A 15969-nucleotide genomic window follows, 5' to 3' on the forward strand; every position below is an offset into this window, starting at 1 on the left:
CCAGCTGCCTTCTGTCCCTATGGATGAATAGTTAGAACTTTTTTTTTTTTTTTTGCCCCTGGCCATGATCACAAATAATTCTTGGAACAAATGGCATAAAAGATGGCTTCATGAAGGTAGGGAAGAGAAAGATCCTAACATACAAATTCAAGGTCGCTGCTAGAAGGGTGTTATTTCGAAGGGAGAGTCAGATATCATGGGAGCATGGAGCATTTGAGCTGGGGGGGGAGGGAGAAACAGTCTGCTGGTGCATCCCATTTGGCAGCATAGAATACTAATTATTTTGCTAACTAGACACTAAGCCTTATTTTTATATTCAGTACCTTAAGGCAAAGTCCCAGTTACTCAACCATCATTTGTCTTTGAGATTGAACCTAGGAAGAACTAGAATTAGTGCTTTCTCAGTCAAATGCTCCAAGTCATGCTATACTCCAGTTCCAACATAGTCCCCTCCTCTCTGGCATCCTTAGATTGAGAAGAATTTGCAAACTTCCAAGTGTATCTTCATTCAAATGTCCCAGTCCTAATTCCTCACTACTCAGGCCAAGGTCAGCTTGAGAAAGAATCTCTTAACCACAGTGCAGTTAGTTTAGTTAGTACAGTTTTCTATATTTATTTATTGCTTATACTGGGAACACAATGCCATAGATTTACCATCAGTTACCTTGATGGACTCACATCCCAATTCTGAGTGCTAGGTGAAAGAAGATATTAGCATTGGCAAGATGACATTCTGAAAGAAATAAGGTGGACATATGCAAAATATGCCTTTTTTTAGAAAATAGTCTTGGACTTGTTTCTCTTTCTCCTCTCTCTTCCCATCTGCTCTCTTTCCCCAGGACTTGGAAGAATGCCCAGCTGGGAGAAGCCATGATAAAGAGTCTAGAGACCCAGGGTCTGCAATTGGCTAAGGAGAAGCAAGAGTATTTAGGTGATGCTTTGATTTATGTGATGGTTTGGAACTGGACTGTTTGCTGTAACTGCACAAGTTGTGATCACAGTGGGTGTGTATTTGGTGTAACAGTGATGACAAACTATAGTAATAATATGGGCTACATGGGCAAGGAAAACCCAAAGACTAGTCTTAACTTTAAGCACTTTGAAGTATACTCAGATACTACCTTTAATCTACAACAAAAAGATGATTTCCCACTTGTCTCAAAACACAGATAGGGAGAGCTATCTCATTCCCCCCTTGCCTGAACATGCTTTGGTCCACAGTTTCAAAGTAAGGCTATTTCAGTTTATCATCAAATGGTTCTAGAGCCTCATATCAAGGTTTCCAACAACAAGCTATCTTTATCTGTGTTAGCCTGGGCAAGGCCTTTTGTGTGCCTCATTTTCCTCATCTATAAAATAAGGATAATAATAGTACCTACCTCACATGATTTTCATGAGGGTCAAGTGAATTAATGCTATGCAAAGCACTTTTTTAACCTTAAAGCATTTAATTAATTTTTACACAGAGGAGAAAAAAATTAAGACCTAAATGATTGGTCTTTCCTCAGTGGTTCATCAGGCCCTGGCTCATATCTGATTTTTGACTTGCAAGGATGGTGGCTAGATCTATTCTCTGCTTTCCCTCCCTAGATAAAAATAGAGAAAACAAGGAACAATCAAGAGAACATGCTCAAGGCCCAGGTGGGCTATTTAAGAGAGTTGGTTAGCCCTCTGGTTACAATGAACATTAAGATTTAGAAGCTTTCTCCAAGAGGTTAAAGAAGACAAAATGATCTCTAAGATCCCCTCCACCTTTAGATTGTGTAATTCTATGTTTGCCTCTGGGTCAGTCCCTGTGCACCATTATTATCCCAATTTTGTTTAGGAGTGTGTATATTTTTATCATATGTACATATGCTTGCTCTGGCAGACAAATTGATGGAAGAAACTGAAGAGCTGTGTCTTCAGAGAGAGCAGAGAGAGGTAGGTAATTGCCATGGTTATGCAAAATCCTCCCCTCTCTCTCGGGCCTCAAAATCTATGAAGTCCTCTTCAGCAAAGCTCAAATATTTTCTTGGATGGTTTTAAGCACTAAGAGTCTCTGGTGTGCAGTAACCCAGGTTAGAGGGGAATAGCTACATAAAAGGACTGTGGTCAAAATGTCTTTTAGCACCTCCTTAGAAGACTATATCAAAGACACTGCACTCTTGTTTTACTTTTATGAGCTACCTGAGAGATGGGAGCAAGGGGGAGGGAGGGAGCAAGGGAGTAGAAAGTAAAAACAACCAGATCTAGATTACTTTCTTAGAATTAGAACCATATGACAATGCAATGGGCTGATTTGATAGATAATAAGATCTCCATCACTGAAGGTAGAGGCAAAATCACCTATTCAGCAAATTTTTATTGAATGATCAATAAGTCATTCAAGGCAGTAGAGGGGAAAGAAAGAAGGAAGCAAGGGAAGGAAGGAAGGGGAGAAGGAAGCAAAGAAGGGAAGGAAAGAAGGAAGGAATCGAGGGAGGGAGGGAGGAAGAGGAGAGAAAAAGGAAGGACAGAAGGAAGAAAGGAAGGAGAGAGGGAGGCAAAGAAGGAGGGAGGGAAAAAAAGAAGGGAGGGAGGAAGAGACCTAGATATCGTGAAGTTTATTTCACCCAAGATGAAAAACAAAATATGTACACAAATATTTATAATGCAAAATAAAATGTGAACGTGCATTAAGAGAGACATAAAAGGCTGTGATAGTTTAGATGAGGGAGGGATGGCACTAGATGATGCATTAGATAGAGCACCGGCCCTGGAATCAGGACTTGAATTCAAATCCAGTCTCAGTCATATAATACTTACTAGCTGTGTGACCCTAAGCAAGTCACTTAATCCCAGTTGCCTACCCCCAAAAAAGTAAACAGATAAGGGAGGATTTGTCTCCAACTATGTACATCTGAACATTAGATGGTATCTAAGCTGGATGATCATCTCTATTGGCTATCAAAGGGCAAATTTTTGCACTGGAAAGAAGATTGGTTCTAAATGACTTCTGAGGGTACTTCTTACTTCTATCTTCCAGGATGCAGTTCAGAAAGCAACCAGGCATTTGCCTATAAAGTAATTGTACTGTTTCTACAAAATTTATAGCTGGCCAACCCTAGAAATTTTCAAATTTCCAGGCATTTGCCCGAGCTCTTCTTAGAAGCTTGTTCAAATAACCCAGATAGGAAGGATCACTGGCATTTTTATGCAAATGTCATTGAGGTACCCCTCAATTCCAAGTCATGGATGGGGAGCATCAGTCATGAGAAATCCTTTTGCTGTTTTCTTTTTTTTCCCCTCTTGTTCTTCTTCTCACCCACTCTCTGAGCAAAAAAGAATGTTGGTCTTGGACAACCCCCCTTGAGGCCCAACCCTTTTTAGGCTGACTTATAATCCCTAAACCAATCTCATTTGTTTTTGGTTAAGGTCTGGCTTTTAGTGGTACCACCTATTAAGTAAATAATGTGCCCCATGTTGAGTTCTGAAACAGAAGCAGCTAGTGGTACAATGGATAGAGTTCTAGTCTTGGAGTCAGGGAGATCGGAGTTTAAATTAGGCCTTATACTTACTAGCTATGTGACTCTGGACAAGTTATTTTCTCTATCTACCTCAGTTTCCTTAAGTATAAAGTGGAGATAATGATAGCACTTACCTCACAGGCATTCGAGGATTAAATGAGGTAATATTTGGCAAATCATTTAACATAGTATTAGCATAGTATGAGCTGTATAAATAATGCTTATTCCCTTCCTTCTTTTGAGTGATCAAGAAGCAAAGTAAATTGTAGCCTGACAGACAGATGTGTATGATACAGACACGTTGGCAGGAGGAGAGACAGTCTTATCTATCAGAGCTACAAAATCTGGGGCAGCAGCAAATTTAGACAGAACATCTAGGACTCATGGCATAGAATGAGGGCAGCAGTGGCCCATTTCAGAAAGGCCCTATTTAAAAACATGTTATACTGAATGAGAGCTGTCTGAAATGAACTTCCTATTATGTAGTTTTAGAGCGTCAAGTATACTAATCTTAGGTCCAGATGGTGCCACAGTAGGTTATCAGTCCACTTGTCCTGGGGTAGGAAGGAAATGGATAAAAAGTTGTGACCCTATATGAGCTTTTCTTGGCAAAGATATAGAATGGCTTGTCATTTCCTTCTCCAGTTCATTTTACAGATGAGAAAACTGAGGCAAACGGGGTTAAGTAATTTTCCCAGAGTCGCACAGCTAGTAAGTGTCTAAAGCTGCATTTGATCTTCCTGACTCTAGGCCTGGCACTCTATCCACTGCACCACCTAGCTGCCCTTCAAGGTACTAGAATTTCCTCAATTCCCAAATTGCCTTTCCTCAGCTCTCAAGGTTTCCCAGAATAGCCAATTCATTCTTGTGAATTCTAAGAGCTTTAAAAATGGTTATGGAAGGGTGGGGTGGGAAAAATCACAGACTTTAGAGTTGAAAAGGACTTCAGTCAAAACCTAGTCTGACTTACACACTAAAAGAGTCTTTCCTCCCATTCACCCTCCCCCCAAAAACCATGTCTGATAGGGTGATCATCCAGTCTTTGCTCAAAGACCCCTAATGAGGGGGGCCTATCACCCATTCCACTTTCAGACTATTCTATTTCTTAGTAAGTTTTCCCTGGTGGTAATTTGCTTATTGTTTCTCTGACCCACTACTCCTGGTTCTGCCCTCAGGTGTCAAACAGAACAAGGTTTCTGTTAGCCCTTTAGATATTTGAACATACTTTTTGTGTCCCCTCTGAGTTTTTTCTTTTCTAAACTTAATGTTTCCACTTCCTTTGACTGATCCTCAAATGATCCTCTCCCTCTGCTGATTTCTTCCTCTGGTGCTTATCAATGCCCTTCTTAAGCCATAATGCCCACTGTCCTGAGCACAATACAACAGATGAGATCTAATAAGGACAGAATACAGAAGGATTGTCAGAATTCTGAAAGCAATGCTTGTCTTAATACAGCCCCAAATCTTATTTCCCAAATCACCCTTCTGATTCATCTTGAGCTCCTTGTCCCCTTTAATCCTTAGATCTCTTTCAAATAGCTAATTGTGCCTCCCCCATCCTGGCCCAGAGAGTTGGAAACCATTGAGAAATGTGTTTGTTGTTCTTGTTACAGTTGTCATTCCTAACATTTCTCCAGCATGTTCTAAGATATGGATTTTTAGGTTTTTTTGAAGTTATTGATACTTTATATTAAAAAGCAAATTGGGAGACCTTGATACTGTGATACTGCTAACTCACATTTAATTTTTTTTTAGTTTTTTATTTTTAATAACTTTTTATTGATAGAACACATGCCAGGGTAATTTTTTACAGCATTATCCTTTGCATTCACTTCTGTTCCGATTTTTCCCCTCCCTCCCTCCACCCCCTCCCCCAGATGGCAAGCAGTCCTTTACATGTTGAATAGGTTACAGTATATCCTAGATACAATATATGTGTGCAGAAGGTAGAAATAACCCGGGAAGAAAAACAAAAATGCAAGCTGTTTATATTCATTTCCCAGTGTTCTTTCTTTGGGTGTAGCTGCTTCTGTCCATCTTTGATCAAGTAAAGCTCTTTTTATCGAAGAGATCCACTTCCATCAGAGTACATCCTCAAGCAGTATCGTTATTGAGGTATATAATGATCTCCTGGTTCTGCTCATTTCACTTAGCATCAGTTCATGTAAGTCTTGCCAGTCCTCTCTGTATTCATCCTGCTGGTCATTCCTTACAGAACAATAATATTCCATAACATTCATATACCACAATTTACCCAACCATTCTCCAATTGATGGGCATTCATTCATTTTCCAGTTTCTAGCCACTACAAACAGGGCTACCACAAACATTTTGGCACATACAGGTCCCTTTCCCTTCTTTAGTATCTCTTTGGGGCATAAGCCCAGCAGAAACCCTGCTGGATCAAAGGGTATGCACAGTTTGATAACTTTTTGAGCATAGTTCCAAATTGCTCTCCAAAATGGCTGGATGTGTTCACAATTCCACCAACAATCACATTTAATTTTTTAAGTTAAATTTATGAGTAAACAGAGATGAAATACAATTTATATCAATTTATAGTCAACAATCCAGGCTGGGAGAATGGGGGAGTAAAGTGGGGCAGGAATCTGAAATGATGATAATAACAATACCATTACTGATTATAAGGGGAAAAAAAAGAAAATAGGACAGCAATGTTGAAGGTGTATGTTGAAGGATTTCTATTTTACATGTGCATCACTTTCTCAGGGCTCTCCCAGCACTGATAGTGGTCATTTGGGTCCCTAGAAGTCAGATGCTATTACTTTCAGGAATCTTAGAAGTAACTTTGTGTGTAGCAATCCCATTAACATTATAATACAAAAGCCCCTAGTGGTTTGCTTTCCCTTAAGAAACACCTTTTAGACTCAGGAAGTTCTTTAATATAAGCATTTACTCAGATGCTACATAGCAAGAATAATAGTTATAAAATGAAATTTCCTCACTAGGGTAGGCTGTGGCTGAACTGGATTCAGCAGGTTGCTTAGCCACTGAACTATTGCCAAACTAAACCAGGTAGATAGGCTGCTTTGCAAAGGCTGCCTGTCCCAGATTGTTCTTTGTAAAATGCTTGACCCTGGGCATTCACTTCATTTGCACCCTAGTACTACTCTGCATTTCACATTGCCAGTCTCTCCTAATTCCAGGCCCTCAGAGAAACCTCTGGTCACTGCCTAATTTTACCCAGTTTATCTCCTTTTGAGGTCTTCAAAAGTCTCTGGCCACAATTTCACAAAGAACTGTAATTTAAGAACCAATAGCCTGCTCAAGAACAGCCATATGCGAGCTTAAAAGTTTTTTATTTGAGTATTCACATCCTGCCCTGACCTCTTGTTGACTCCCAGATGAACACCAAGTCAAAAAGAGACCTATGTGTTCACAACCTGCCTCCCACCTCCCAGCTACTCCCAGGTGAACATCAGGTTAAAGAGAGTGACTTCCTCCTCCATAGAGCTTTAATAGGGTCTATGAGGTCACACACAGCCAATCAGAGAAGGAGACACTCCCGTTAAGAAGCTACCTCAATATGGCTAGAGTTCCCGCCCACAAAGCAGTCTCTTTTTGTACACAGAAGTTACTTCTGGGGCTCAAGCATTTCTGCGTTTTTATCTCCTGGTTGCACTGAACGTGACCTTTGTCTTCTGACCCTTATAGTTCTTAAGGCATGTTATCTCTAGGAGAGGAGACACTCTGCTGGATTTCCTGGGATCATTCTTTGGTGGGCAGTCCTTACCACTTTCATCTTCTGGCTTTTTTCATGGCAACTGTCGCGGTGCTCCTTCCATTAAAGCAATGTCCCTTAGCCTAGGAGTGGCAGAAGCCTCTAATAATATCTTAGAGGTTTGTCACCTTCAAGTCAGACTTAGAAGAGGTACAATGCTCTGGTTCAAAGGTGGTTTTTCTCAGAAAGGGAGTCTATTTTTTCCTAAACCTAGTCAGTCAAGTTATACTTCCTAAACTTCTCTTGGATATTATGCATATGTTTAGTTGGCAACAGAGGTTTTAAAGCTATATGTCCTGGGAAAAGCTCATTCTTTTATGGATTTCATCATCTATTATTGAGACATTCAGACGTCAAACATTTTCTAAGGTATAGAATATTTTTTTTAACATATGAAAGGACTTTTTTTTTTTTTACATTTCCTCATCTCTTAATCTTATAAAGTCTTCAACTTCTTAGAAGTCTTAACAGAGTGCTTTACAAATGGTTAATTGCATAGGCCTCCACCTTTCTGTTTCTGCCATCAAGTGCTAAAATTTACCTTTTTCTCTCTGGAAAAGGTCTTTGAATACTTTTGGGAAGGAATATCCTGCTAAGCCTAAAAATCAGCACATTAAATTAAAAGAGTAGAAGGAAAGGAGTTAAATTCAGAAACAGTGAATACTGTTCATGAAATGTATTCATGAATACATGCTGGCAATTTAAAAAATAATCCTTTTTACAAAAATATGGAACGCTTAACACTCTTGTAGAATGCTTCAGAACTCTAGAAAGCAAGATGACATAATGGAAAGAGTGATAGATTTGGTCAAAAGAGTTTGGTTTGAATCTTTGCACAGCTACTTAATACTATATGAACTTGGACAAGTCATTTCTTTCTGAGTCTCAAGTTTCTCATTTGCACAATAAGACTTGGGAATAGGTTATTTCTAAGGTGCTGTCTAGTTCTGGGTCTGGCACCCAATAAAACTTCCCTCAAGCTTCTTCCCTCATTCTGAGACAGCAGTATTTAATCTTTTTTTTTTTTTTTTATCTCAGAACCCTTTTATGCCCTTGATAATTATAAAATACTTCAAATAGCTTTTGCTATGTGGACTACATCTATCAATAATGATTGTGTTAGAAATCAAAATGGACAAAATTTTAAAATATTTATTTATTCCCTTAAAAGAACAATAATAATCTTATTACATGTTAACATGACATTTTAATGAAAAATAACTATATTTTCCAAAACAATAAAATTTAATGAGAAGACCAGCATTATTTTACATATTTTTGCAAATTTCTTTAATGACTATTATAATAGAAGATAACTGGTTTCCTATATCTGGTCTTGTATTTAATCTGTTGTGATATGTTTTGACTTGAAGTCCATAAAAAAAAAAAAAAAAACTGGCATTACAAAGATGTGTAGTTAGAAAAGGAAAAGGCATTTAAATAGTCAAATAACTTTTTAGTATTATTACAAAAAAAATTTTTTTACCTCAGAGATGCTCTGAAAGGGTCTCAAGTGGACCACACTGAGCACATGGAAGTCTTCAATAAATGTTGTCCACTTGTTTCTATCAGGTTCAACTCTTCATGATCCCTTTAGGGTTTTCTTAGCAAAGATACTGGAGTGGCTTGTTATTTCCATTTTTAGCTCATTTTACAGATAAATGACTTGCCCAAGGTCACACAGCTAGTAAGTATCTGAGGCCAGATTTAAAGTTGGGAAGATGACTCTTCCTAACTCTACATCTGGTACTTTATTCCTTGCCTCATTTATCTCCCCATTAAATACTGATTGATTTATTGATATAGTTGCAGTTGCTGTTCATGCTGTGTTTGGTAGCTAGGTCAAGTCCCCTTGCACATTTCTAAGAAGCTAAACTCTGAACAATTGAAAAGTTAATAATTGTACAGAAGAACAGATATTAAAACATATCTCCTTTCTGTTAACAGAGAGGCAGAAGACTGACTACTCAAACAGAACCTTGTGTGTATTAATTTTGATTAACTATTTTTCCTTCCATAAAAAAGGTAGAATCTGCATATACTTGGAGCACTTCAGTTGTACAAACAGTTCATTTTGATTTGTGTCTTTTCCTTGTGTCAATCAAGAATACATGACTAAAACAAGCAAGACAGATCAAAAGAAAAAGGGGGAAAAATGAGAGCTGTCCTCTTCTCCATCTCTTCAATGATGGAGTTTTGTTTTGAAACTACCATTTTCCAGTTACTAGTCTCCAACCTGTATCGCTGATCATTCATTGGCTCATTTTACATGTCTCAACACTAGTCTTTATTCTCGAATAACATGCTCCCAAAGCTCACTGCTATTTGGACAATCTTGTTCTTACTCCCATGTGTCTCTATTTATTGCATTCCAAAAATGGTGGATAAAAACTATCTCCAAAGAGCAAAGGGAATTGAGATCCTCAAAATCTGCAAGCCCAGGCAATAAAATTTGCCATTTCTGGTTTTTTGCCTCATGAGAGCATCTATTTCTCATAGAAATGAAACCCTGTTGTAGAAACACCTGCTATTCTTTGTTACAAAGAGGGGAAAGGCAACAAGTGGTATATCTAGAAATGACTGGTATAAAAATGATAAGGATCAATAAAACTTAAGAAAAAGTAAAAAATGTTATGATACTATAGTTTGAACATTACATATATATATATATATCAATTGATATATATCAATTAATAAAAACAGGAGGCCTTCTGATCTTTGCCCTAAAAAAGTTTTAAATGGGGGAAATCAACATTTCAATGGCTTACAATAGCTCATGCAATTTCTGTAAGAATGTAGTTGTGTTAGTTTCTCCAATTAAAAAAATGCTGGGGTCAATTGAACAAATGTTGGGATCAAAAAATTAAAAAAAAAAACCTACAATGAGAAAGACATTGTGCTGATCCTGGGATTATGAATACAAAAGTAAAATAGTCTTTGCCTTCTGAAGCTTTCATTCTTCTAAGGGGTACTACACACAAAAAAATATAAGATATGTACCAAAAAATATATATACAATGATATTTTTGGCCAGGGTCAGCTCTAACATCTGGGGGAATCAAAGTCCTATTGAAGGAGATGATTTCTGAAGAATCTTTTCAAGAATTAAGCCTGGAGCCAGGTCATACAGGATTGTCATTTCTTCTGAGAGAAGTTCCCCATCCCTGAAACCCTCTCTGTCCCCATCTCCTAGCTTCCCTGGCTTCCTTCAAGTCTCACCTAAATTCTTACCTTATGCAAGAAGCCTTTTCAAATTTTCCTTAGTTTTAGCACTTTCCACCTGAGGTTGCCTTCAGATTATTCTGAATATATTTGGTTTGTGCATAATTGTTTGCATGTTGTTTCCCTATTAGACTGTGAGAAATATGAGAGTGCAAACTAGGTTTTGGGTTTTGTTTTTGTTTTTGTTTTTGTTTTTGTTTTGTTTTTGTTTTTTTGCCTTTCTTTGTATCTCTAGTACTTGGCACAATTCTGGCATATACTGTAGTAGGTTTCTAACTAGTTGAGAGATAGAGACCAAGAAGGAATGGTCCAACTTGATAACAAGCCAACCATAGCATCTCCTCCTCCTAATGGATCAAGGAAGAACACAAGAACTTGAATAGCTTTTGCAAAGAAATTCCTCTTTCCTTCTTTGTTTTTTTTTTTTTTTTGTTTTTTAGGAGCTTGAACGACTCAACCAGATCCTGGAGGCTGAGAAGCAGCAGTTTGAAGAAGTGGTTCAGGAGCTGAGGATGGAACAAGAGCAAATCAAGAGGTATTTGATGGTGGTACCCAAGAGGATGGAGGAAGAACATACTTGGAGGGGAAGAAAAAAAGGGAGATAAGTCCTTACTCCTGACTCTAGACAGAGTATAACTGTCCTAGTTCCTTATAGTTCATATATGGAAGTTTCCTAGAGCAAGCTCCTTACTTTACAATCCCTTTACTTTAGGGATTGAAGAGGACATGTTTGAGATAGCTGAATATCTTCTGCTCCCGAATTATGTCTTAAAAATAGGAGCAATACATTAATTTGTTGGCAGGGTTCTTATTGTACTGGGGCATTGATGCAGTTTGACAATACTCAGGACTGAACTGGTAAGTTCATAGGACAAAATGGATGTAGCCTTAGAGATCTTACCCTTTATCTCTCTCATGTTGCAGAAGAGAAAACTCAGGACCACAGAAGTTAAGGTTTTCACACAGATAGTAAAGAGCAGGTAGAAATTCAAACATAGATCCTCTTTTAGAAGAATGGACTTCAATCAAACTTATTTAATAAAAAATTCATCATTTGACCCTATAGCCAAGCAGTGTTTATAGATTTAATCTTATATACTCAAACCATTGGGAGAATTTCTAATCTTTGCTTTAAAAACCATACATGTTTTTTTAAAGAGTAGGATCTAGTCTATTGTATCTGCCAGTTCTTTACATGTTTATTGCTTCATAACTATTTTCAGAATCTTATTAGTTCAAATTGAGCTCAATATATTTAGTTCTTTTCAGTTTCTAAAACAATATCCCATGCATATTAATCATGTAACCTGGGGATTACATGTTTGCTTGAAGAACCTTGAGATCAAAATAAAAAATCCAGCCTCTTTCCTTTCCACAAGAAAGGAGGAGAGCAGGAGATGCTTGGAGCAAGAGGATGATGTCAGAGCAAGAGGAAAATGCAAGTAGAGAGGCAGGAGGAGCTCCAAAAAGCCACTAATGCAAATGAAAGCAAGGGAGACAGTGTCCAGTTGATGTACTGAGTTTTATCACACATCTAAAGGTAACAAGAAATTTTATTTCATGGGGTATTTGATCATCACTTATAGGCAGTGGTGGGGCAATGGGCAGACTTGACTTTAAATCATTAGGAACTTGCTCTAGTTCTATGACTGTGGGCAAGTAATTTAGCCTCTATCTGCCTCAGTTTCCTCAACAGTAAAATAGGGATCATACTAGCATCTACCTTGAAATGAGAAATATAATTGTGCTTGGCACTCTTTATTTCCTTTCCCTTGCTAATCATAAGTATTTGCAGAATCCACAATGAAAATAATTCTAGCTTCTAGATCACCTTTAGTTGCTAAAGATGGAACAGTAGAGAAATTCTTTGAATATCTTGACAAGACTCTCCATATTAAAACACACACTGATGACTTCAAAGCAAATGTGGGGAAAGATGAAGATAGATAAAAACAGGAATGTGATGGAGTCAGTTCCAGTCATCTCTCAGAATAGATATTTAACATTTTCAGTGTGAGCATTTGGAGAATAGGCAGGGAATAGACCTATTCCCTAGAATATAGGAAGAAAGCAATTGCTACAAATCAGGACTTGATTTATTATTTCACTGATTGCTTGGACTAAAAAAAATGTTAATAATGCAGATTAAAGTTAAAAGTGTATCCTATACACCCTCCCTCCTTTCCCCCGATAACCTGGTTGTTAAATATTTGCCATACTCCTGGATGGAAATATGTGGGAAAGGAAAAATGGATCAGAAAAAATAAAAGAGAGAAGTCAAAGACTTATAGATTATACAGAAATCTCATGTCTCTATATCAAGAATATTTTCTTTTAAAAAAAATTTGGCAAGCTCCAAATAATATCATAAAGAATGAAATTAATATTTTAAAAGATAGGAAAAGACTTAAAACAGGTGAGCAGTTATCTCTCAGTTATCTCTACACAGTTATAATATCAATTTATTAACAGTAAGATCTGAATTTGAAATAAATAAGAAAGGTCAGTTGTGAGAGAAATAAATCCACATAATTAACATTTATCCTTTAATCATTTAGACAAACTATTGAAAATTTAAAATGGGAAACATATAATATCATCTATACCTAGGATAATAATTTTATCCATAAGTTAAACAAATATAAATTAATTATAACAACAGAAAGATCCAGAGAACTCAGAAAGCACCTTGGTTAGTAAAAACCTGACCACTTGTTGACTGAAGAGATGACTGCCAAAGATAAAAGAGAGAGAGAATATTAACTCATATGTAAAATCTAAGGGCAGCTAAGTGGTACAGTGGATTTAGTGCCAACCTAGAGTCCAAAAGACTCCGTTTTGTGAGTTCAAATCTGGCCTCAGACATTTATTAGTTGTGTGAACCTAGACAAGTCACTTAACCTGTTTGCCTCAGTTTCCTCATCTGTAAAATGTGCTAGAGAAGACAATGGCAAACCACTCTGATATCTTTGCCAATAAAATACCAAATGAAGTCTTGAAGTATCATACATGACTGAAAAACAATTGAAAAACAAAAATCTTACAAAGGATGATTAACAGTAATAAGCAACATTTTCTCATAAAAAATAGTGGAAAATGAAACTAGGTTAAGGAAAAAGTGACTAAGCCAAATCATCTAAAGAGCATCCAAGGATGAAAATGCAACATGGAATACAAACAAAAGAAAAATGGAAAAAAGATTTGCAAAAGCCATTTCAATCAACTGTTTTCTCTATTAAGGATAATGGAACCGCCACACTTAAATTCTGATTTTTACAATCCCTGAGGTGCTTATAGAGTAAGCAGAAATAGCATTAAAGAGAACAAAGCCTGGAAAAAGTATATAAAGAAGCAATCTGTACTGGAGGCCATGAAATTAAGAGAAGGATCCAAAAGGTATCTGAAGAAGGGGAACATGCTAAAAATATGAAAATAATCTCAAATGTTATTAATATCAATGTAAAAATAATTTGGCAATGTATGCAGTGGCCAGATCAGTAAAAAAGCTGAGTATCTAGATATAAACTTGGTGGTACTAATATTCTGTAGGAATTGAAGGAGGAAATGTCCCAATCATAAATATAATGTTTTTTAAATAATATATGCTTTCTTGAAATGGAAATATATTGTACATATTTCAAATTCTCCTTGATGTTCCGTTGTGCACATGGCATTTTTTTCTTTTTTCTGTCTTTCTTTTTCTATGTTCTTTTTTCTTATTTTACATTTAGTTTTAAATAAATATTTTTTAAAGTAAACCTAGGAATTAGGGTTAGGGGATGAAATTTGTACTTTGTTCTTACTTTATTGAGACTGGAGCTGATGGCTATAGAGAAAAAATACCCCAAACCCTAAGACAGCCCTAGAACCCTGAAGGGTTGGTAGATACATCTGCCTAAATCTAGGAGAGTGAGCCAGAGCACGCTTGCTTTAAATGTGGTACCTCATTGGGGATTAAATTAAGTCATTCACTTTTGAAGGATTTCTAGAAAGATTCTCCAGCTCTGATTTCTGTTTTTTTGGATATTTTAGTTTATAAAATTCTAGGAAGATAGTCAATTTTTAAAAATAGGCTGTAGTTATAAAGTTTTGTTTTGTTTTGTTTTTTTCTGGTGTGTGTACCCCTACCAATAAGCCACATTTGAGATAATTTTGTAAATTTTTTCTTTTGTTGATTTGTTCAATAAAATTAAGTAGTACTGCTTGCTATATTACTGAAACCTTGTTTGTATTGGTTCTGATTTTAATCAGTATGGAGTAAGAATCATTATAATTCTGGTGCCTATCTATATGTTCATATTTTCTTGTTTAATTAAAATAAATCTAGAGAGATTATTTTAGGGACAATTAGGTGATACAGTGAATAGATTTCCAGGCCTGGAGCTAGGTAGACCCAAGTTTAAATCCAGCCTCAGACACTTAAGTAATTGTATAACTCTGGGCAAGTTACTTAACTCTGTTTGCTTTAGTTTCATCATCTGAAAAATGCCCTAAAAAAGGGAATGCCAACCACTGCAGTATCTTAGCCAAGAAAACTCTCAATAGGGATCTTAGAGAGTCAAACATGATTAAAAATGTCTAAGGAACAATTATTGTGAGAACCTTGTATCCAGCAAATCCATAGAATAAGGTTTACTTGTGTGCCCCAAGTAATCAATTCTTAGTGTTTAGTTCCTTTTCTCTGAAGCGAAATCCAATTTTGGGCTTGCTTGACCTTGTTTTGCTATCTTCTCTAACTCAGCCTATATGATCTGTTAGTGAGTGAATTTGGAATTCTAGGAGGAATACCCTTGCAGGGGCAGGGATTCATTGGAGGAAATTTCAGGTGATCTTTATAATTAGGACCCATATAAAATATGTGAACTTCTAAGGTGACTGACTATGATAGAGGGACCTCTGGAGAAATTCTGGTGTGCCCTGGATAGAAAAGAAAACTTAGAAAATGACACATACACCCCTTTATATAAAAAAGCAACCAAGAGAACATCCATATGCCTACTCTCCCATTTATACAAAATATTTATGAGCATTATCTACAAATGAACAGGGGGCATTGATAGGGAAAAATCAGGCTTTCCCAAGCAATATTATTAAGCAATGGACCAGTTTTATTACTTTCCAACTGACTAAAAGTTGTAAGAAATTTAGGACCCTATTGTGATAATTATCCATTTTGAAGATTTAGACTCACTTTTGTGATGTGTGTGAGGCAATTAGGGTTAAGTGACTTGCCCAGGGTTACCTAGCTAGTAAGTAATTAAGTGTCTAAAGTCAGATTTGAACTTAGTTCAAAGTCCTCCTGAGTCCAGAGCTGATTTTCCATCCACTGCACAATCTAACTGCCCTGAGCTTTAGACTCAGCAGAATAAAATACTATTTTACAGACTCATATGTTAAGGCGTCTCTCATCCATATCATTTAGGATTGCTTGGAAGTTGTAATAGCAGAAGAAATTCTGATCAATGACACTTAGATAATAAATGTTAGATGAGGCATAGTGCCTGCCAAAGGTATGGC

The 15969-nt window shown here is 36.9% G+C and overlaps 1 protein-coding gene across 1 annotated transcript in view; it reads left to right on the forward strand.

The window, feature by feature from the left end:
- PLEKHD1 (pleckstrin homology and coiled-coil domain containing D1) overlaps positions 1-15969 on the forward strand; it is a 40408-nt gene that overhangs the window by 13912 nt on the left and 10527 nt on the right. Inside the window, exons 5-7 of the mRNA XM_051977900.1 lie at positions 840-931; positions 1871-1923; positions 10893-10987. Of these exons, the coding sequence (XP_051833860.1) occupies positions 840-931; positions 1871-1923; positions 10893-10987 (240 nt within the window). The remainder of the gene's footprint in view (positions 1-839; positions 932-1870; positions 1924-10892; positions 10988-15969) is intronic.

Source organism: Antechinus flavipes, chromosome 2, assembly GCF_016432865.1.
Source record: "Antechinus flavipes isolate AdamAnt ecotype Samford, QLD, Australia chromosome 2, AdamAnt_v2, whole genome shotgun sequence".
Classification (NCBI taxonomy): Eukaryota; Metazoa; Chordata; class Mammalia; order Dasyuromorphia; family Dasyuridae; genus Antechinus; species Antechinus flavipes.